Source organism: Contarinia nasturtii, unplaced genomic scaffold, assembly GCF_009176525.2.
Source record: "Contarinia nasturtii isolate CC-2019 unplaced genomic scaffold, AAFC_CNas_1.1 Cnas_scaffold_1240, whole genome shotgun sequence".
Taxonomy (NCBI): domain Eukaryota; kingdom Metazoa; phylum Arthropoda; class Insecta; order Diptera; family Cecidomyiidae; genus Contarinia; species Contarinia nasturtii.
The window spans coordinates 568,004-592,165 of record NW_022198581.1 but is presented as its reverse complement, the minus strand read 5'-3'; the positions used below and the strand labels follow the sequence as shown (position 1 = coordinate 592,165).

Below are 24,162 nucleotides of genomic sequence, written 5' to 3'. Positions count from 1 at the left end.
TGCTTCTGTTTTTTCTTTTGCATAATTTTTTCGCTAGGATAAACTTAATCGACGTGTAATTCAATTTTTATCGTTCATAATGAGTGGCCAATATTGTTAATTTTGATGCGAATAACATTAGAACGTTCCGGTAACACAGTTAATTATCGAAATTCAATTATCAATTACATAATGAGCATTTAATGCGGCGTTCGCAATGAATTATATTTTTTCTCTCTCTCTTTTTTTCGCTCAAAGTCTTTCTGTCACTTCACTCGTCTAAATTGCGGCTCCCTTACTCGTTTACTTTCTTAATCAATCTCATTTCCTCTCTTTCGCTCTCTCGTCGAGTCTCTCATTCGAATTTGATGATTTTGCATGAATTCGCTCAAGTCAATTTTTCTTCTTTTCAAAGTCATGGATTTGATGCATGTCTGCGAAATATTCTCCACTGTCTCGCCAATGTCGCTACGCGACTTTCGGCTCACCATTGGATTGATTTAGTATATTTTGTCTGCCTCTTTCTCCGTTTCTCTCGTGAGAATAATATATTATATCGGTTGGGGCCTACATTTGATCAAACTTTCAAGGTGGCAACAAATAACGACCGGCGTTGGTAACAAAACAAAAATATGCGCGCCAACAAATAGCAACAAAGACATCAACACCAACAAACGATGCGATATACTATCTCATGTTGTACGCATTGATGTTTTCATGCATAATGCGTGTCTGTTGTCTTTAATCGATGATTTTGTTGTTATTTCTTGACTCATGCATTTAATGTTGAATTTATTTCTTTTTTTCAAAAACTATTATCAATATTTTATATAATGAGCTTTGAGTTTGTTTAGATGGGTGATTCTTACCTCTGCCTATTTCCTTTTCTGAGACTAATCAAAATGTGTTAGGTTCATATTTTATTTTTAATTTAATGCAAAAAAAAAATATTAATAATAAAAAATATCAACAGCAGTATTGATGAATGTATTTCCGATCAATTTTCGCTCCCTTTTCGAATTGTCTTCGATATTTTCATCTTTTTTTGAAATATCCATTGCTTTCATCTTTCTTACATCAGCCATATTTTTCTGTTCGTATACGCGGCTGGAAATATTGTCGAATCTCTATATAGCAGGACGACTATACAGCCAATATATGTATATTTTCATGTATGCGTGAATTTAGCATTCGCCCCAAGGCATATGAATCTTTTGGTTTAGGTTATTGAATAAAAAAAAATTACCTAAAAATCCATTGCTTAAAAAGTTCTCAAATGAAGTCACTGGCTGAAGAAAAAAATACACCAAGGAGGAACTAGCATATTAGGAAGCACTAGAAGCGTAAAATAGTTTTTTTCTGTTAAAAAAAACGAGAATAATTTTCAACTGAAATCAATTTAAGTGACATAGTATTTCGTTGAACCAATGTAAACTTAATTTATCGTTCAAGGGATGTTGTACGGATAGAAGAAAAAAAATTAAACATAAAAACACACCCAACATACGTTGTGTTCAAATTATTCAAGGCTTCATACGAAGGTGAAGAGAAAGGAAGACCAATATATGCAAAAGACATACTCAATTGAAGACATTATGCTCAGAAAGGGGCATCATGACGCAATGTACGTTCTGGAAGAATCAAGAAACATGCACTGTGAAACATGAAACTCGCCGTTTTACACTATACATGGATCGCTTATCTTATTTCCTTTAGGTTGAAAACACGATTTCATTAATGATGATTTTCATTATTGACTATTAATATTTTTTTTTTCTTTAAATAATTTATTCAAGATTCGGGATTCGTGGATGGTTTGAAAAAGAAGATTTGAATTATTATTAACAATTATCAAGTGATTTTGATGTAAACAATTTGCATCCAACGTTATAGAGTGCCCACAATTTTTAGAGACAAAAATCCCCAAATTCTCAATAAATTGATGCTGAGCTTTGATGTTGAATAGTTGCACATCTGAATTTTGACGGATGAACAACCAAACGAAACTCTGAATTTTGATGGGATGTTCAGATTTTTGGGGAGACCGAGTCACAATAACCTCATAGGTAGCTCATTATCTCTTTTATAAATGTATCAATTGATTTATAAACAAATTTGCTTTGGATAATATATAAAATTCCATAAAATTCTAGATGATGCGGTTATGATGAAGAGTGCGCTCATATTTTCAATGCTCAAAATAGCCACTTAGTCAAAACAAGCGAGTCAGTAGAACAGTTATAAATTTACAATGGTCAAGTGTTTGTTGAGTTTTATTTAGTTGAATTTGTCATAAATTCAAATCGTATACACGTTTCGTTTTTTTATATATTGATTGCTCTTGCATTCCGGGCAGCAATTAATGTTCAACGTTCTTTTTTTGCTATCAACCTAAGGTAATTGAATGTGGTGTGAAGGTGCGGGATAGATAAAAAAATGTCTACAATTCTTGTTTTTAAAAGGATTAAGAAAAATAGGATAATAAAAATACGTTCTTTGTGTTTACATTGGAATTCCGGTTTTTTTAGTTGTTCGAATGCGAACTATTTTTAGAAATTGAAAAGTAGTGTTTGACTCGATTTAATCTCTTTAAGAGAAATCAATGTGTCTTTAAACAAAGGGCGTCAAAATGATTTTGGAGCTGGTGAGTTCCCGGTAGACCATACCATAGACATATAGACAGACAGACAGCGAATATATCAAGAAATGGATTAAACTGCAGCAAAAATTGCATGTGAAATGTTTTTTTCTTTCTGTTCGTTGTTGCGACTGTGTGCATTTGTATGTTGTATACATTTACAAGTGTGAATTGTAGCGTACACAAATTGCCGAACGCCAGCCAGAGAGATAGTGTGTGGTTGTACTGAAATCATGCGTGTAGCCGGCTAGCATGAAATCGATCTGGATTCATGGGAATTTGTTTGGCAAAATGCGCTTGTGACATTAACAACAACCACAATAGAGCCTCCGAATTGCCGGCGATGCATTTCCCGTTCAAGTTAAATAAAATTTCAATTAAATTTTTTGGCCGTGATTTTTTTTTTTGTTGTTGCCATTTTTTTGATTTTCAATTTATATTTATACCGATATTGGTGAATTCCGTCAATTGAATTTAGTTGTGTTGAACTTTTGGCTTGTACCAAGCGAACAGACATGAAAAAAATAAAAACAATTTCAATTCGAATATACAACATTGCAATTTTGTTGTTGTTCTTTTTTGTTCAGCATGGCATTTGCAGTATATGTACTACGTTATACGCATTTTCATTGAAATGCATTCGCTCTCAGTCTTTATATACAATATTGTGCGCTTAGGTAGTGAATCGAGGAGTGCATACACAGCCGCACTGAGAATATATCCTATGATTGTGTGTTGGAATCTTTTGCATCTGTCGTTAAGACACATTCGGTTCTGTGTCTGTTGTTTTTTTTTTTCTCAATCTGTATTTTCGGGATAAATGGCTATAGTTTGTACAGCGAGGCCTTTTCATACGATTCAATAATTTTGTGTGTGTATCATTTTTTTGTTGTTGTTGTTTCTTCTTGATTTAGTTTTGGTTTCGTGTTCAAGATGTTTGAGTTTCTTATTACACTATATCTTTTTATTGATTTCGATCCATATATTTTATGAAAAAGTCAGTTTTGGGCATTATTTTTTTTATGCGTCGTTGTTTCATTTTTTTGTCCGCATCATCATCATCTCATTTGTTTCGAGAGATCTCTCACTATCAAATGCAAAAGGTGCGCAAACATATAAAATGAAAGCGAACGTAACCAAAGAAAACATGTAACAATCGCTCTCGTCGAAAAGCGTTTGTGGCCTATATGACCAAGCACGAAAGGCCAATACACTTTTTTTTTTATTCGCAAAACAGTGAACGATCTTATGCCAAACATGAGCAGCATTCTTGTCGTTGAATTGAACGATACGACATGCAATATATTACCTTCCTTAGCATTGGTATCTATTGACAATTCATATTTTGGCTTCCTTTCGATTAATATGTCATTTTTCCCTGGTCTGCTCTCTTCGACTTCTTCTTCTTCTTTTTCATTTTATTCGATTTTTTGTTGTCGTTCGCATATATTCGTTGGTCGCTTGCAATGAAACGATCTCTTTAAGAGTCCCTGCAATTCAGACGCCGTGTTTATATTTAAAGTTCTTTTGTATGTGACATTTAATTGCACAACGTCTTATGAGTGTGTCAGCTGCTTTCTTTTATCAACATACACTGTGTATATCGTTCGGTTTTTTTTTTATTATTCGTTGTCCTCCCCTTCTTCTTTTCACTCCATTCTTCTGTCATTTTAACTAGAATCAGCCATCAGAGTTTGTATACGTGCAATGTCTGGATTGATGGGATTCGATTTGCAGGCTAAACGATGATGTCTTCGTTTATACGGAATGCGTCTAGAGTATGATCCATGTATGCCGTATATTTATTCAAGTGATTCCAATGGGCCACACCAATCCATATAAAATGAAACAAGGAACACAACACGCACATTTCAAAATTCCAGTGGTTAGTGAGCACCGTGAACGATATAAAGCCCAAGCAAAACAACAACAGCAACGGCAACAACGCACATACGGTGCATTTATAGTTAAAAGTAGATGTGTGATCGTGTGTTATTTTGTTGAGAAATACAAAAGACCATCTTGTGCAGTTGCGCAGAAGTAGCAGCTGCTGATGTTGTGTCTACCGACAAACAACTGTGTGCATATAAGTTCATTGCTTCGATTCTTTCTCTCGATGTGCATGTAAGAGTGTGTGTATTATGTTTATGTCGTTGCCTTTTTCCTTCGATCATTCTTCCTTTTCTCTTTCTCTTTCACCCATGTACACATCGTGTTTCTTTCTCGCTTTCTCTTTCTCTCTGTGGCTTTTCATTCGTTCAGTATTTCAGCTTCGGCTGTATCTCATTTGTCTTTATAAATTCGTTCCATTTTATATGCTACACATCCGAGGTCCTTTTCCTTTCAACTTCTCGACAACTGATGGAATTTATTGCCAAAGACTTTTTGTTGTCATTTACCTTCAAAAACTAAGTCATTCACTCAATCTCGATGTCTCTTCGTTTTAATCGAACCTCAAACAAACGCACACAATGATAATTTGATCAAAAAAATCATGTTCTTTTTGTTTAAATTCTCATACATTCTGTGCTGACAATTTTTCTTCATTTCATAATTTGAATTGGTGTTTATTCTGTGTGTCTTACAATTCAATGTGATCGTCTTCCTTTTTATGGCACAGCTGACAGACACGCACATGCTTTGCCATCATCATCATCATCATCATCGGAGTCCTTTCAAATAGATTAACTTAATGTGATCGCACTCGGCTCACCTATGAATGTGTACACGCGCATATGCGATGAATGCCCCATTGTAGCAAACAAATAAAAAAAGGAGCAGATAACAACAGAAAATGAAAAAAAAAAGACGAGAGAAAAAAAACCATCCGTTGTTAATTAAATGTCTGCACGATTTTACTCCTTAATACTTACATTTTTTTTATATTAATAATGGACAGATGGTTTCCTCTATGCTTTCTTCTATTTCTAATATTATATTGAATCAATTGTTATTGCTTCATTTTAAAACATTTGCATTTTGATCGTTTTGTCATTGGTCAAAGAATTTTAAGAGATAAAATTAAGACAATGGAGATTATGGCGCCAAAAACGTCATCTCAACACTTGCTTGACTATTTCGATTTATACTCACATTTTTATTTAAACGAAATTCCACAGCTGAATTATTGTATCATAAAATTGGCAAATTATTACATTCGCATTTAGCTATTATGTAATAATTATGAAGCAATTAAATTTATAAGAATTGTATCTCTTTTTTTTAGACTAATGTAGACATTTGATGAGACATTTGAGTCGATTTGAGTTATGAATTCGAGATGATTTTTTCGAGTTGAGTTTTATTTTTGTTTCTTTAATTTTCTTTGCTTATTTTTCAATAAATCTACAATTTTATTATGATGAAGAAAAAAGAAAGACTGCATTTCGGATAGATTTTGAAAAAAAATGTTAAGATTTTACAAAGTTATCGTAAATCTTGAACAAAGATACAATATTTTCAAATTTATTCTCTTATTGCTAACGAGCAATATATTTGCATTTGTAAATGTTTTCGAGTGTGTATATATTTATCGTTGCCGACCAATTCGTATCGTATCTTTTACGATGATTTACATATTTTGGTAGAGCATTTCCTCGCAATGAAAATATCAAAACTTGATTTAAAACGCTGATCATACACACTCCCTTTGAAACTATTATCCTTAGGTATAGCCATCTCAATCTAAGTATTGTCAGTTTTATTTTTTGATGAAATGTTAAAAATTGTGTGTTTCAATAACGAAAGAATGGATGAGACCAAGTTTGAAATGAATCCATCGTAAATCTTCAATCACAGAGAATCGAATGCGAATTTTGCAATAGACAAGACTTAATGGAAAATAATCGAATTATCGAGCGATGAGAATTAAAGCATTGGGGAGAAATGTGTATATATATTCGATTCATTTTGCCTGTTTGTACATGAATTAGTTGAAAAGAGGGTGCTCTTTTCATTGCATATGCGTAAGAAATGGTTGTACGTGTGAATGGCTACAAAAGGTAAAAGGGCCGTAAGGTTCAAAATGATGAAACAGCAAAGAAAACGCGGGAAATTTAATCGAAACAGCTGTTCATGTTAGTTACACACGCTTAATGGAGTTTTACCTTTTGCTATGATCCAATTGACTATAATCATTGTCCTGTTCGCTGAGTTTGATACAATTTTTTTTAACTATTTATAGATTCTTAATCCAGTTTATCGTTGAGTCCATTTTCAATTTCAATTTATTTTCCATACAATTTCATTTTGTTTAATCGAAATTAGCCTCTTGCATTTGCTTCTGCTATCAAGATGTATCGTTAGAAAAAATCCATAATATTTTCTCATATTCAAATGCAAAAGGAATGCTTTTTGTCAAATGTCAAATACTAACCTATAAACTTCCACTTAAGAATGAAACTTTTTACTTGACAAACAAACAGATTCAAATAAGAACGTCCACATATAATTTTGAATTCAACAAAAGCTTCATACTGTATGAAAAGCTTCGAAAGCACCAATGACGGTTACCGTTTTAAGGGAATGTACGTTTGAAATGAACGTTTGGAAGTTAAAAGAAACGTTATTCCAAAACCAAATATTTTTGTTTTGCATAAATTTTTTGTTGGTTTTATAAAACAAATCTAATAAACATCCCTGTTTCAGTAATTGTCAAATGAAAACAATCAATTTAAAATTGAATTTTTTTAGAAATCTTTTTGCATATTTCTTGCGTGAAATGTTTACTAAGGTGTACAAGGAGAACGGTTGAAAACAAACTCAGATAAAAAAAACGATTCTCACAATCTGTATAAATAGCGTGACAGAGTATAAAAACAAGTTGAGAACATATATTATACGAAGGGTATTAGTATTTATTTGATGAAAATAAACACAAGGTATGATGACCTCTAATCAGTTGTCGTAGGTTTTTGTTTTTATTTTGATTAAAAAAAATATCCGCTGAATGATTTATATAATAGGCGTTGTGTATGCTATTTCAACTCGATAGTTTCATTTTGATCTATCAACTTGGATCTCTTTGGTTAAAATGATGAGAAATTTACTCTTTATCTATGAATTTAGAATTTCCACATTCCCATGTGGAAAAAAAGTGTCGGACTAGCTGCAATCAACTGAAAATGAATTTTGTTAACTAAAACCATCTACCCAGTCGACTTTAGTCGTCTATTTTTCTGATTTTAAACAGACGACTAATTTGGTACCTAGTTTGGTACGCTAGACGGACATAGCCAATCGAAGTTGATTTGAGTAATTTTTTTTCTCTACTGCAATCGACTGACAAATCAAGCAAATCAACTTTGAATGATTTCAATCCCAGTTGGTCATTTTCAACGTCACAAATGAAGTAAAAAAGAGGAAAACATATTTGATTCGAAATTATTTTCATTCAGAAGGTAAAATGAAATAATCTGGGTTGCAGAAATATTTTTAATATGAAGTAAATAAAAAGAGTTACATTGGAATCTGTAACACATTTAATTCATGTTCCATTTGAAACAGAAATCGTTTTCCAAAAAAAAAATTGCTCCCTATGAATATACTGAAATCGATGAATTTTCTGTTGGTGCTGTGCCTTGATTTTGAGCGCAATATTTGAACAAACTATTTGAATGGAGTACAGAGAGTTCTCCTCATGTATGTGTGTTCTGGTCGTATGTATGTGTCCACAATTTGATATCGAGTCCCGTTGTAAGGCGTAGAGGACAATAATATAGCACAAGAAGAACGTTTCAAACTCATTTTATGGTCAAAAGAACGTTCGTTGGTGGAGTCTATAATGCTTGTCTCTTTCTTGCGCATCGTAAAAAAACACACATTTACCACACCAACAAAACGTCAATTGTACACGTCTATGTACACATTGCTATGCACTGTACTAATGAGATCTAGTTCTGTCGCACACGAACGTTTATTGGTGTGTGCATGTGTGTGTATGTGTTCAGTACAACACAACTAAAACATTTCGAAATGTCAGTGGAATCGTAAACGAGCACGCAAAAATAGTAAATTTTCTTACACACAACACACACTTTTCAGCTGTAAGTGACAAAAACGATGGATTCACATCGAAATTCGCAAAATTGTTGGTATTTTTGACACGCGAATCGAAAACAAAACGAAACGTTAGTGTGTTTTTAAGTAAAGAAAATTTTTGTTCGATTTCTTAAAGAGATTTGATTTTCGGTTTGGGGTTTTATTCATTGTTTTTGTGTGTCGTTGCGTTTTTGACTACAGATTGTGTGTGTGGATTCTTTGTTGTTGTTTTTTTTCACTGTCTCTCTCTTTCTTCATTTTTTTTTCTTTATTTCTTCATTATATTGACGACAATAACATCTAGGCAAGAGAAAAAAAAAGGTAAATATGCGCGATTGCCATTGTTTCTGTGTTATGGCTATAGGTTATTGATAAACGAAATAAATATTGTATTCGTTTGATCGTGACTAAAGTTCATCGAGTGTTCACAATCGGTCAGAATATAGTTTGAACTAGATTCCACTAAGTAGGCAGGGAACAACGAAAACCAACAGTCTTTGTGAAGAAAAAAGATGAAGAAAGTGCTGGTAATGATAGAATGAAGTGATTTTATGTTTTGTGATGATTTTGTTGTAGCTGTTTTAGTGCAAATTGTAATAATCGATGTGAGATCTTCTTTGGTTTTGTTGTTGGTTTTTTTTCTCGACCGAAATAGAGTTCAATTGGTTTAAATTGATGTGGCAAAGAATAACGACGGTCAAGATGTGATGTTAACCATACCGATTTTTTGAGTGCTTTCTATGATTATAAATGTACTACAATCGCATATCGATTGAGTATTCGTATTGTTTCTTTAACTTTTGTTGAATGCTGAAGGCTTGCAATTCCATTTGCATGCGCATATATGCTGCATATAATATGCAAGAACTCGTTTAATTACAATTTCCTAATCATTGAATTATGTAATTTGTTGTCTCATTCAAACCGTTTCAAATGAAAAAACGTAAACAAATAACAACATTTCTGTTGCACGATCAATTGACGACACAAGATACTCGAAGCATATTAACAATCCAAAGGGGGGAAAAACATCGAAATTAAACAGTAGTGATTGATGTGTGTAAATAGTGAGATCATTTAGTATATATTGAAATATTTACGATTGGAATCAGTTACTTGGTATAAAAAACGAGAAAAATCAGTTCTATTGTTTTCATTGTACTATTTTCAAATCCGTGTAAGTTATAATTTGAATCTCTTTTCTGTGGTTTCTGTACAGCAAAAATAACAATAAAAGAAAAACGGTGAGAACGAGAAACAAAGCAAATCTTATTGAAGGTTGTTCGTCGCGGCTCTGAGCTGCCTGAAAAGTGTCACCCCATCACATTTGCAATTGCATTTTCAAACTGTATATCGTGTGTATATGATTTTACAATTCGAAAATTGTGCATGGAAAAATGGGGAAAGACCAAGAACTTTTAGAAGCAGCTCGAAATGGGAACATAACATTAATCGAAAAAATCCTCAACCAAAGAGGTAAAAGGAGTGGTCCATTGGCTAGGTAAGTTATATGGAAAAATATGTGTGCTTTACATGTTTTTTGTTGTTGTATTTTTGTTGTTGTATTTTTGTTGGTAACATTGGTGTTGGTGTGCGTATGTGTATATGCGAGCAAGGGAGAGTGTGAGTGTATTGCATTGAATGTTTTTGTTGGACTATTAAGGTTCTATGGTTTCTTCGCTCAGTTGTTCTGAGTTTCTGTCTCACACACTATAAAGGGCACACTGTATGAGTACGCATGGTCACGATTGCACAGTACAGCACTTCTTTTCATTTAGCTCTGTAAAAAATTTCCTTTTATCGCTTACTTACATGTGCGTATATCATACTTCCGTGTTTTGAGTGAATTCAACATTCCTTTGCCCGCATGTATGCCTCACAACATCAATGTCAAAATTCAAAACATAACGTCTACACCACAAAATGTGACGGTTTTACGTTGACAATGGTTATGGATTTCTCTATTTTTATCGCTTTGTCTGCTCATTCGGATTATCACTACATTTGTTGTTTTGTTTTAAATTTTTTAGTCTGAGACGAGGGCCTGGCGCCAATATACAAGATAGCGCCGGATATTCAGCGTTACACTATTCAGCACTAAATGGTCACGCTGAATGCGTTCGTTTACTATTAATGCATGAAGCCTCTGCCAATTTGCCAGATAGTCGCGGTTCGTCACCACTGCATCTTGCGGCATGGGCTGGACATCAAGACATTGTGAAACTATTGCTCACCCAAGCAAATCGACCAGCCAATCCGAATTTACAAGTAAATTCAATTTTTCATTCTTTCTTTTTTTAATACGAATACTGTTCATTATTTGTTGTTGTTATTGATACAAATATTGAATTTATTGGCTTATTTATGGGTCATTATAGACCATCGATAATGAGACACCATTGCATTGCGCTGCACAACATGGGCACACAGGAGCGTTGACAACTTTATTAGCACATGGTGCTAATCCAAATATGATGAATTGTCGTGGTGAAAAACCATTAGACCTGGCAGCACAATATGGACGATTACAAGTTGTTCAAATGCTTGTTCGTGCCCATCCCGAACTAATTCATCCATATAAAAAACATTATGATAAGAAACGTAGCATATATACACATACACCATTACATTTGGCCAGTCGAAATGGTCATAAGCATGTTGTTGAAGTACTTCTGGCGGCCGGTGTCGATGTAAACATCTTAACTGGAGCTGGGACTGCACTACATGAAAGCGCATTGCATGGCAAAGACTCGGTTGTGAAAACTCTACTCGAATTTGGAGCTGACTTAGATGTGACTGATAGTGAAGGTAGAACGGCACTTGACCTATTGAAACAATTTCCACCACATGTTACTCGTGGAATTGTGGCGGTCATTAACAGTATGTATAAATATGATTGAGAAGAGTTTGTCTTTGCTTCGATTTTTTTTTCTTACAAAATTACTCGAATTTTCGATATTTTCATTTAGATTACCAAAATTCACTTGCATTGAGTAGTAGTGAACAAGAAGATATTTTGAAAGTGTCTCGAAATATACCGTCACGTGAAAGCTACTATGATGACCAGTCATACCATTCAAGAGGCACTCGAGAAAGTCACGCATGGAGTTCGTACAGGTGAATTAAATTCTAATTGATATTTCCGGGTGTAGAAAAATTACACTCAAATCCATTACTGAATAATTTTTATGCCCTTGCTTTTTCACATTCATTGTGGTAACAGTAATGATGCGAGTAGTATGCTAGAGAGTCCTTCATCGTCAGTGGGAAGTTTGGATCCGGCTTCGCCCCGAATACGTGCCGGTGGCGATAATAATGGTGGTTTTTATGTGACAATGACACCATTAAATAGTAACTCAAAAGTATCGGTGAGTGTCATACTAAAAACTGTCACTATTCATTTCAACAGCATAACTGTATACAACCAAAATAACACCATACTAATTTGAAATTATCTTTTGACATGCAATCCTAACCAAAAAACAAAAACAAAAATTATAGCCGACGCCGCCAAAAAAACCGCCTCGACGAAATTTATCGATTTCGCCGAGCACATCGAAATCGCTGGTGTCAGCGCGAAGTAATATGAGCGGTAGTAGTAGTCAAACGTCTCCATATGAGTATCTATATTTGGCACAAAGCGGTGACAAAAAATCGTCGATAAATAAAGCAGCCAGTGTGGATCAATGCCAAAATTATGTGAAAATGATGAGTCCAGCAGCAAAAGAGAAACACGAAGCCGTACTTAAGCAAATGAGCGAGCATTTAATAAAAACGGGTGGTAATTTAGAGGATGGAGAACCAATAACAGCTGCACCACTTCGTTCGTACAATCCAAATCGAAAATTACGACGCATCCGTGATAACTACGATTATAGTCAAAAGTATAGTCAAATGATTTTATTTTATTCATTCATATAAATCTAATGTTATTCATAATTTTTTTGTATTTTGCGTTTTGGACAAAAAAAATGAACCGTGAACTTCGACGTAAATTTGTGTGTCAACGACATAAAGTGGGTCACGTAACAGTTATGGCAACAGCAACGACACACCAATGTCACCGTCTAACTATAGACAACCTCCGACACCTGATCATCCACCACCAAATCCACAAACCGCTGAAAAAGTCATTTTCGACCGCATCCGACCATTAAGTCAGGTGGGTGAATATTGAAACAAACAAAAAAGACACACACACACAAAATTGCTATATATCTCGCTACAGAACATTGTATTTAAATGTTTCTATTTTATGCGTTATGTTTTTTTTTTCTTCAAATTTATAATATTTAATTTATTCATATTGTTTGCATTTTCAATTTACATTAATCAACATAGTCATTTATTCAAAATAATAGTTTCTATGTATGCAAAATCGAAACTACAACAAAAAAAATCTACGATTTCATCAATTTAGATAATTTATTTCATCAATTATCATCTTAATTAAATTTAATAAATTTTAGTAACTTACTGATTTACTATTATTATTATACTGATTCATTTATATTCATATTTAATATGATGTCGATCCATTTCAAACCAAAATCATCACACAGCTTTTAACTAACTTATCCAGTTTATGTACATAATTGTCCATAATTTACAGTTGTGTGATTAAGAGAGATTCAACAATTAATCCATCAAAATTGCGAAAAATAAACAAAGTTAAATTTTCCATGATGATCGAATCTATTCAATGTTCCAAAAAGAATAATTTGATGGTTTTAAATTAGATTTTTGTCTCTCTTAATGTCCCATTTCAAATGGGCCATTTGAAATGAATTTCATTTAAAAAAACATCACAAATCAAGTGGAAAGAATTTTGTGCCAAAAAGATTTTTAAATTGAGTAAATGACAATAAAACATTACATAAATTGGTGAATCTGCCAATAGTGGATTTTGGGTAGAAATGGGTCGGCACCAGATATTGTACTGAGCTAATCGCATTTGTATTTCCGCAAAAGAAAAAATCTGCCCTCAATAATATCGTTGCACCAAAAATCTTGTGTAACAATGTGTGTCTGCATCTGATATTATCCAAATAAAACAATGGCAGAGCTCAGCTCGATAAAATGTCTGGTTTTTGGTTTTTTTTAAAGAAAAATCGTATGTGTGATAATTTTTATGCAAAGACACTCAATATGAATGAGCCACTAAGCAAAGATTCTCTTTAAGATAAGAATATCTATATTTCTTTGGAGTAAAGCACAATCATAGCACATTTCTTGTTGCCAAAGCTAATCAAAATTAGTTGAACTAAGAATTTTATTTTTTTTTTGCCTAATTGAATCGCTAAAGATTGATAGCAAAAAATATATTTTTTTTTAATCAAAGTATGAATGACATATCAAATGTGGCAATTTATCTCATTTTGTTTTTATTCTTATTGTGAATAATTTCAAATTTAATGCAATATTCCTTTGTTATTTTAATCTAATATATACATATTTCATCAATATTTTCCCGCCTGAAACATGCATACTATATATATATTAAAATTTTTTATATTTATTGAAAATGTATTGCAAGAAAGTATTTATTCTTCGATATGGAAAATGTTTATTATTTATTTCGTAAAATTTATTTGATTTGTTTTTCCCATTTGTATAGGAAAAGGCATCACATTTTTTATTTCCATTTTGTTCTGATTTTAATGGAATATTTTGTTTGTTTGAAAATTATGTACACTCCCCTTTTTGCACAAGACATCTTGTTTTTTTTAGCTAATAAATTTTATGGCCATTTCAATATGTATATTAATTTTTTTTTTTGTGCGATATATTAATAAAAAACAACAGAAAAAAAACTTTTATTATTATTATTTTTCGATTTATTTATTGGCGAACGCTGCTTGCAAACACTTTTATATTTGTATCGTTTTCGATTTATATTTTGCTTCATTTTGATGAATGAGTTGGATACATTGTTTTTATTTTCTGCTTCATCTATTTGTTCTGGGCAATTGACGAATGAAATATTTTGAAAATGGCAATTAAATATTTCCACAGGAGTATCGGAGATCGATGGCTATGCTTGAGTATATCCGTAACTCACAAAATGGTACGGCTACATTTGGTGGTTATGAGAATCGACACAGGTGAGAATACTAAATTCATTCGACGATTGGACTGAAAATAAGTGAATTTCATAAGATCATTCTAAAATCCATTTTCACGCAAAAAATGAAAGAAAGAAAAAAATCTTTGGGTTTTTGTGTCTGCCAAATTGAGTCAATATTCGGTTGTGAATTGTAAATGAATAAACATTTTTGTTGTGTATTGTTTCTTTGATTTTCGGTACGCGCGTAATTGATATTTTGACTGAAGAGTGAATAGTGAAAAGCGTGAGAAACGTCAAAGTGCACCGCAGCCCTCGAAGCAATCGATCAATCATCATCAACAACAACAAAAACAACATCACCATCGTCATTCGTATCAGGAGAATATAGTACCACCGCCACCAATTCAATATTCAAATCGATCACGCCATCGAATTTCAAATAATCGAGATAGTAGTTTATCACCATGCTCATCTGATGTCATAGTATCACATTCATTAAATGCATCTAGTGGATCGCTTAGTTCCGTATCATCCGATCGCTCCGCATCGACCGATTGTGTTGAATATGTTACCGATGTTCCATTTGCTGGTAAAATCATTTTAGATGTATCAAAAACATGTTTTTAAAAATGGTTTTTTGTTGTTTTAATTGTGTGCATTTATTTCATGTTGATTATTGTTTGTTTAATTCAATTCATTTTACTAACTTATCACTTCAATATTAAAAGAATTTGAAAAGTTCGCCATTTTCCCACATTTCAATAAAACAAGTTTGACATTTCCAAAGAGCCTATCACTCAGAAAATAGCGTAGTAGATGCAGTATGGGCAAGTTAATTGAAAAACAAACAATTCATTCCAATACACACACAAATACATACATACACGCACATACAATCACATACAAACGATCTGTCAACACACGATCATTAACCAAATCGCAGCATAGACACAAACTGTATAGTAAAAACCAAAACAAATGATATATCAATCAAGAGACGACCGAAATAAGTAGAAAAAAAGTTGGCGCTGACAAATTCAAAAAAAAAAAAAGAAAGAAAGAGAAAGAGACAGCGAACGAAAGAATAAAATAAAAGGCACATACGACAAATAAAAGAAACAACAAACACTTATTCATTCTTACTCGGCTCTGTCAATCTGTAGTGTTGTCTGCTTGTTAAATGTTTGTGCATGCATACACTAAATTAGATACTACGTTTTATGCATATTAATTGAGCGCCTGTTTATATATTCGGAATTGAGCATTCTTATCGACGGATAGTTGAGATGTTGCTGCAAAAAAACGCGACGAGTACTTGCTACATAAGCAAATCGCCAATAAAAACCAATAAGCAATTATGCGTTAAATGTGTAGAACAATCGAATTAATCGAGAGAAAGAGTTGAAGCCGATTGAGTCGAGAGTAATCTGAGGAAGTACAGTGAGGTCAGTAAACCACGAAACTTGCGCTTTCTGTTTTATACATTCATTACAATTTCATCATCACATATAATTCGGCTCATTTTCAATCTGTGATTCGGTAATTGCTTGTGTCTATACAGGCTTTGTGACATTCCTGAAATGCGTATCCAATTGAAACAACGGCATCGCATTGGTGGTATAACGAACAATAAAATAAAAAAAAAATAATAGAAATCTAAAGAGATATTGTGTGCGTGTGATCATTATGTGCTGGTATTGTCCGTATCTATTTCGTCTAAACACCCCCTTAAATGTCCAAATTTATCTTCAGCCGTCGACTGAATTGATGCAAATAAGTTGGTCAATTGCCAAATTTGCTTGAACGAAAAAATAAACGAAAAAAGTAAAATTAAATAAAATAAAAATCTGTGCAAAATTGTGCGAACAATCGTTTCTATATTCGATTTTTTTTTCGTGTGTTTCCATTTTGAATGGTATTGTGTTTGTAGGCTGTTTTATTTGTTTATTTTTGTTTTTAACGCGTGTATTTCTGGTTATTTTCGTTGCGTTTCGTGAGAATCACATTGAGTTTTTACAAGCAAAACAAACGAATTCGGTGAAATTCATTGCAGTTAACTCATTTTCATTTGTTTTTTTTTTATTTCTTTCTCTGTGTGTTCGACACGTTTTTAATTTCAGTTTTACACTTGAATTGCAGTGATTGTTGTTATTATTATTACGTTTTTTTTCCTCATTGCCGTGAGTTTACAATTTTAACTGATTTTGAATTTTTGTTGTGTGCATCATTTTTGGCACAGGTTTGTTCAAAGGTTCCACAATGACTTTAGATAATCCGAATTTGATTACTTATGGCACGAGTAATTCGGATTACAAGTATTATCAATCGATGGCCTCCGAGAAACCACATCAACAACAACAGCAGCAACAACACATTAGATCCTATCAGTAAGTATGATTTGAGTTTTAACTGAGACTGCATTGAATTATTAATTCTCTGGGTTGACAATTATTCCAATAGAAATAATTTAGCAAAACATCAACAAGTATCCGATGTGCAATTACAAAAGGAAAAATTGTTACAATCTCAAAATTTGCCAAAGTCAACATCACAATACCATCATCGGCCTGAACGGCCAAAAACACTCGACACACAGGCATCATTGCATGCGTTCAACAATTCGACAACATTATCACAATCGCCAATAAACAGTAATCAGGTGAAAACGCCCGTATCTGAAGACGAATTACGTACGGAGAATGTACGAAGTTCAGTGAATTCCCGATTATCCGTGCCAAATGCGACCGTTCTACTGCAAAAACTCAGCAGTGGAAGTAGTGATAAGAGTATTCATTTTGATGAGCAAGAAGAATGGAAAAAAATTACCGAAATAATGGCAAATTTTGGATCCGATTTAATGAATGAATCAAATACAAACAATGCTAACCGGCGACGTGATTATCAAAATCGTGCGGAAAATGGTCGCAGTAATAGTATAGCCGGTTTTACACTCAGCGAAATCGATCGACATCGTAAGGCGATGAAAAGTTCCGAATCAATGAACAGCAATGTACAAAGACGATCTGGATCACAATCGCCACATAGTCAACTTATGAATTTCCTTTACGATAATGATTTGGATGAATTGAGCAACATACTGTACGATAATGGATATGATGATATTGATTTTATCAAAGGCATTCTGGACGAAAGTGATCTTGAAACGTTGGACGTTAAACCAGAGTTAAGAAAAAAACTGATCACAGCTATTGAGAACGATCTGCAGAAACCGGCTAGAGCCATAACCTCATTCAATAAATTATTAGACGAACCGAAAACCAATGCATACCATTCAATGGAGACAAATCATGACAAACAATCAAATTCCATTTGCAATGATATTGGCAGTACATTTAACCACAACAACAACAACAGCTACAGTACAATTCCAAAACAAAAAGGTTTAAACAGTGATGAAACAAATGGTACGTTAAGCGTAAACGATTGGCTTGCAAGCATTCGACTCTCATATTATGCAGAAATTTTTAGGTAACTAGTTTGAAAGCCTTAGCTTGAATTTCTTTTGGGAGAGCGTTTTATTTATTTAAAAAAAAAATTATTCATTCTTATCTCAGAAAACATTTGTACACCGATATGGAACGCATAAGTCGCATTTGGGAAATTGAACTACAAGCAGTGCTTGAAATCAATAAGATTGGACACCGAAAACGAATATTATATTCCGTTGGTGCTACGCCACCCAAAAACATTGCGAAATCATTTGAAAAGCTTGCCAAGTCAACGAACGTAAGCGATTTTGTTTCACTTTATAGGGAAAAAGGTTTTTTAAAAGGCTCATTCTTTATTATTTAATTAGGATATCGCCAATAAAAGCAGCTCATCGCAGAGATCATCGCTATCGATATCGTCACACGATAGCAAAGAGGGTGTCGTTGAAAATCGACCAAACCACCGAAAAAATCGACAAGCACCTAAACCACCAACTCAACAACCAAAGAACATTGATGAAAACGAATTGAATAATCTGATTGATTCAACGTCGAATCTGGAAATTCGAGCACCATCCGAATTGCTATTGAGTTTTCCAACTGGCTTGCGTACGCAATGGCGTCATTCAGCCGAAGTGCTCGTTACTGGCGCTGTGAAGTATGAAGTGAATGTACGGACTGATTTTTTCAAATTTAAATTTGATTTTTACACCGTCATTATTTCGATTTTTTGTAATATTTTTCATTTTATACCCAATTCCAGTATCTCGGTTCGACGGTGATAAAAGAGCTGCGTGGCACAGAATCGACAAAGAAATCGATTCAAAAACTGAAAAAAAGTGAAAAAATTGGAAGCATAAATGCAATTTGCAATAATTCTGCATTTCCAAGTAACACACATCACAATACCAAACGAGCGGTTTTCATTCATATTTCATATCGTGGCGTTCAATTTGTCGATCCACAAACTAAAGTAAGTTGTACTAATACTAAATGCATTTTTTAAATTGAAATTCATTGATTTTGGCAAATGGTTTCTTTAGAAGGCGGATTCTAAATAGAGTTATTTTTTTTAATTCAAATAATTTTCAAGGGCACTATTTGCGAGCATGAAATACGGAATATAAACTGTGCATGTCAGGATGCCGATGATCTCTCCCACTTTGCGTATATCACAAAAGATTCAGACAATAATACACACTATTGTCATGTATTTAATGTCGTTAGCATGGTAACTAAAAAGAATCCATCCTTTTACTCTTTCGATGTAAATTGCATTTGTTTTTATTATTATTTTTGTTTGCATATAGGATTTAGCAACCGAAATAATTTTAACGTTGGGCCAAGCGTTTGAAGTGGCCTATCAAATAGCGTTAAGAAAATCAACGCCAACAACACCGATTCGATGTCCGGTAAACAGCAGCAATTCTCAAGTCAAACAATAAACACGAGATTGCAATCACATTTCTTTTTAATTTAAAACGCTACCGAGAAACTATTTCCTAGACTTTTTTTGATTAAAAAAAAACACAGTATCGTAAAACTAATTGAAAAAGTCATAGACTATAACCAATCAAGAGAGTAAATAATAATTGTTTTCTTGTCTTTATTTGTGCTTAAATTGTTTCGTTTATTTGTGATGAAAAGCACGAAAAGAGAAAGAGAGAGAGAGGGAGCGAGCAAGAGAACATGGAAAAAGCGTTGAATGAAATGTATGGATGGTGATTCAAAACGATGGAAACGAACCAAAACCATTAAATTAAAAGAAAATTACGTATAAACAGGGCATTTTTAACCAGAGAGTGTTTTAATTTTGAAGTGGAAGAAAACGGCATATTCTCAACCAAGCGATAGTTCGTTTACATAGTTTCGATCGTGTCCATATAACAATATTTCAATTTCGAAACATTTCGACCAATCAACCTATTTAAATCGTAGTACGAAACAAAGAATTGAAAACAAAAAACCATTGATGGAAACACATTCATAGCTTTATTACAAAGGATAGTTGAAAGATGAATAGAGTGAGTAAAAGATTAGAGGAATGCATTTTTTTTCTCTCGATAATTTATTAGAGTCAATATCAGCATTCAAATGGTGCATATAATTGGATCTGTTTTTAGTGCTTATTGTATACTGTAATTTTAAAATTGAATGAGCATATCAAATTGTCTGAATGTTATTGTCTATTTGCTGCTCAAGCATTAAACAATTTCATTCGGTTGCGATAGTGATTTGTTAGATAAAAAAAAGCGTTGTGAGGTGATGAATGATCACGTAATATTTTTTGTTCTTCAACAGAAAAATAAAACAAACAAAAACACTCAAATTGACCTTTATCTAGTGAAATAAAAATCTAAGTTGTACGATAGAGAGCGAAAAAAAATGATTTTATTTTTTTTCGAATAAATAAAATGTAATTGAATTATGGTTGGCGTATAGCGCTGATTAAGGGCGATAAACTTGTAAACAAACATGAAATCAAAATAATCGTCAATTCTTTCTAACTTACTCTTTTTATTATCGTCGATTCGATGTATAACAAAGTTTTGTCGCTGAGAAAGAGTAAGCGAGAAAGGTGTTCACCTGTAATGGATTGCATATTATAACTACTTTTATTTTATTATTATTAGATGATCGTTTTTCTTTTGTTTTTATTCTTTAAATTGTTAAATGAAATTCGTTGTTATTAGATTTTAGTCAAATCAAAAAAACAAAACAAAAAATCATACGAAAGATACGCATAATGAACGGATTATAAGTTATATGTGTTCTCTTTTATTCGGCTATCTCGTTGTGGCCAAGCCAAGCCAACACGATGTAAATAAATAATTCCAAGTAGTTTTTTTTCTGTTTTAGTTTTCCATCAATTTTTATTTTCTAGTTCGAGCCTCATGAGTTTCACGCTCATTTGTATCGACGCATCACCGTTATATAGAGAGCAAGACGTTTTTAAATCAAAATTTATCGAATATTATTTTTTCGAAGAAATACATCCAAATTGCTTTGGTTTCCGGCGAGCAAATTGCCAAAATTATCAAATATACAAAGATATGAGGGTTTCCTATTCATTGAACATCAGACTCAAAATATCGTTTTGCTTATCGCGTCGCGCATTTTTATATATTTTAACTGCAACAAAAACAAGAATTTCAGACAACCCACAAGAAATATGATAGATTTTAGATAACAAAAAATTCAATCGAAAACATATACACTAACAAATAAAAAAAAACTACAATATATATATATATTCATTCAAATTATATCGCCGTGCACTCACCAAATAACATTATATATTGTTCAGATATTTAATATGTTGTAGATAAACCAATCGAAACATACAAAAACAAATGAAATGAATTAAAAAATAAATGAAATAATAACATAAAATGTTTTACAAATGGAAATGTGAACAATTTACATGGATAGGCGATCATACGAAAAGCAAGATTCTATTATTATTATTATTAAATGACTATTTAAATGATGAAAAAAAGAAGAAAAAAATAATTAAAAAGTCTCTATTTAGTCATTAAGAGAAAATGATGATGATGATGGTGGTGATGATAATGATAAATCAATGGAAACACATCTATGTATTCAATCATGAAAGAAAGAAAACACATAAAACAATATATACGATACCGAAATGAAAAAGGAGCCGAAATAGCGAGAGAGAAAGAGAGAAAGTAATATCTATTTGAATGTTATTAGCATGAGTATTTATTGAATCAAGAGAATATTAAAAAAAACACATAGGAATCACGAATCGTCAACGGCATATGTTACCCCCGAACTAAACATGGAATCTCCCAAACAAGAACGATAAACGTAATTTTTGTAATTTTTATCGAGTTTCTTTTTAAATAATATTTTGCATCACTTTTGTTTAAGTCGAATTTTCAAAAAGAAAAACGTAGCACACAATTTTAAGCGTCAACATCATCATCATTATCGAAATCATTCCAATTTTTATGGCAAATTTTAATATAAAAAACCACATAAAGTCCATAACAACCAAAGGTTGAAAACTGTTGGTGTTTTTTTTTTTAAATGAAAATCACTCACTTCCAGAAAAAGAAAACAATTGAAGACAAATCTTCCAAAATACACAAAAAAGGGAATATATTTAACCTGAAAAGCAAAAAAAAAAAGTTGAAGAAGATTTGTATCGATACGATCTCATACGCAAAAATGATAACGTGTTTCGGTTTAGTGTTCAGCGTTTTCAACGCGCATATTCTTTAAATTACATAAACCAAGAAAAATTTCATCAAACTCGGAATATTCATCATACCATCAAATGTCGTCATTTGTAATACAATCACATATTTTTATTCAATTTTTTAAAAAATGTGTTTATTCAAGAGAAAAGGCTGATTCAATGACAATCTCTATGAAAAAAAAACGAACGATTAAACTCTGGATATATTTGAATGCTTTATCGGGAGACGCTCGAATAGACTCTTGATCAAACTGCTGAATACGACAGATTGGATAAATATTTTTCTCGATTCAAAACACCGAAAAAAATGGTTCTCAAATCGTTTCATTTTTACACGAAAGAATTTATTGTTGACTCAGTTTTTTGATTTTTATTCTTATTGACTGCTGAAATTTTAGCACAAACTTGAAAATTACAATTGTTTTTACGAATTGAAAAAAAAATCGACCCGGTTTCTAAAGACGACCGAAAAGCAACTATTTCCAATGGATGTGCTGATTTTTTTTCATTGCAGTCCAAAGTACATCGTTATTCAATCAATAACGTTTTCAATGAATTTATGATATAATGTCATTTGACTGAAAATGCGCCAAATTCTACAAAATACGATAGAAAATGATTTTAATGAACACTTTTCCAAATGAATTCGGTAACCAAAAATCTAAAGCAATTTAATAGGATGACATCCAAAAAAAGAAATGTTCAAGGGTTTTTTTTCGTTTCAAATTTGTAAGACAAAATCTAGGGGTAAATACCAGCCAAAAAATGTGTCTATACTTATCATTCAGACAAACATACCACCAAGTATCGATACGAAGATGAGATTATGTGATCCATATAGTTTTGGAAATTATCATTTTTACCGTTCACCGAATTAAAAAAAAACGAATAACTTCTATAAATGTTTAAATAATTTGTAGCTGGTGATAAGAGTATATGGAATCAAATTGTCATATTTGCCAACATTTGTGAAGCAATTATGCATATACAGCAATATTTGTCGGCGAATTTGTCACGCAATACCCCTAGAACGAAATACTGTACATTCGATTTTGGTTAAACAATTTAGTATTGTTAGATTAAAATCATTCAATCAAAATTACATACGTACCTCCTTTTACCTGGAAAAGAAAATGTATAACATTTTTATTTGGCATTTGTTGTTAAAAAAAACCTCCTGAAACAAACTTCATTGTATCGCTTTTGACGAAATAAATGTCATTTCAAAACTTATAAATCGTGGCTCTTTTTTCTTCTGTTCAAAACGACGACGTTTTGCTGACTTTTCATTCTTTTTTGTTAGATATCATTTATATTGTGACATTTTGCAGCTTTTAAAAGTTCATCGACGATCTGAAATCAGACAACGGTAAGCAAACAAAAAGTTCACACTAAACCAGACAATTTAGGTGCACAATAAAACGAAACATCTACCAAATGCTCGATAAAATAGCTTCCGCAAGCACTTGCAAAATATAAATAAATTTATCGATCTATTTGGATTTCAGGAAAGATACAAGTAAGTTCAGAAAGGGCACATTTTTCGATACTCATAATACCGTACACTCAAAACTATTGAGAGTTCTGAACGGGCTCCCGAACCCGACGCCCGATCGATGTTCGACCGAGTCCCGGACAAGAAGTAACCGGTATTGGTCGGACTCGGAATTTGATTGAAAGAAGTAAAAATATAAATTTAAGAATTAATTTTCTTGAATAAGAATAAAGAATTTTTTATTTTCACTTCTTCTTTTGGATTTAT

At 32.6% G+C, this 24,162-nt stretch overlaps 1 protein-coding gene across 5 annotated transcripts; it reads left to right on the top strand.

Moving 5' to 3' along the window:
- The first annotated feature begins 8,636 nt into the window (after positions 1 to 8,636).
- Positions 8,637 to 23,637, top strand: LOC116344987 (ankyrin repeat and SAM domain-containing protein 1A-like). 5 transcript variants are annotated; one of them, XM_031773916.1, is made up of 17 exons: positions 8,639 to 8,977; positions 9,876 to 10,157; positions 10,687 to 10,924; positions 11,035 to 11,536; positions 11,626 to 11,773; positions 11,880 to 12,024; positions 12,158 to 12,540; positions 12,674 to 12,818; positions 14,672 to 14,760; positions 14,990 to 15,312; positions 16,963 to 17,110; positions 17,184 to 18,212; positions 18,299 to 18,470; positions 18,541 to 18,843; positions 18,936 to 19,145; positions 19,266 to 19,403; positions 19,483 to 23,637. In XM_031773916.1, the coding sequence occupies exons 2-17, from the start codon at positions 10,054 to 10,056 to the stop codon at positions 19,615 to 19,617; spliced, it is 4,212 nt and encodes a 1,403-aa protein (XP_031629776.1). In that variant the 5' UTR covers positions 8,639 to 8,977; positions 9,876 to 10,053; the 3' UTR covers positions 19,618 to 23,637. The 5 variants fall into 5 exon arrangements, with proteins under 5 accessions (XP_031629781.1, XP_031629776.1, XP_031629777.1 ...); XM_031773917.1 differs by having other exon boundaries at positions 8,642 to 8,745; XM_031773919.1 differs by lacking the exon at positions 8,639 to 8,977 and adding an exon at positions 9,025 to 9,183.
- Positions 23,638 to 24,162: the final 525 nt, after the last annotated feature.

Excerpts from the sequence above, each read along its gene's own strand:
- LOC116344987 (XM_031773916.1), top strand. The coding sequence starts at position 10,054 with ATGGGGAAAGACCAAGAACTTTTAGAAGCAGCTCGAAATGGGAACATA. Across the intron at positions 17,111-17,183 it reads CAACACATTAGATCCTATCA|AAATAATTTAGCAAAACATC; the intron begins GTAAGTATGATT and ends TTATTCCAATAG. Across the intron at positions 18,844-18,935 it reads CTGTGAAGTATGAAGTGAAT|TATCTCGGTTCGACGGTGAT; the intron begins GTACGGACTGAT and ends ACCCAATTCCAG.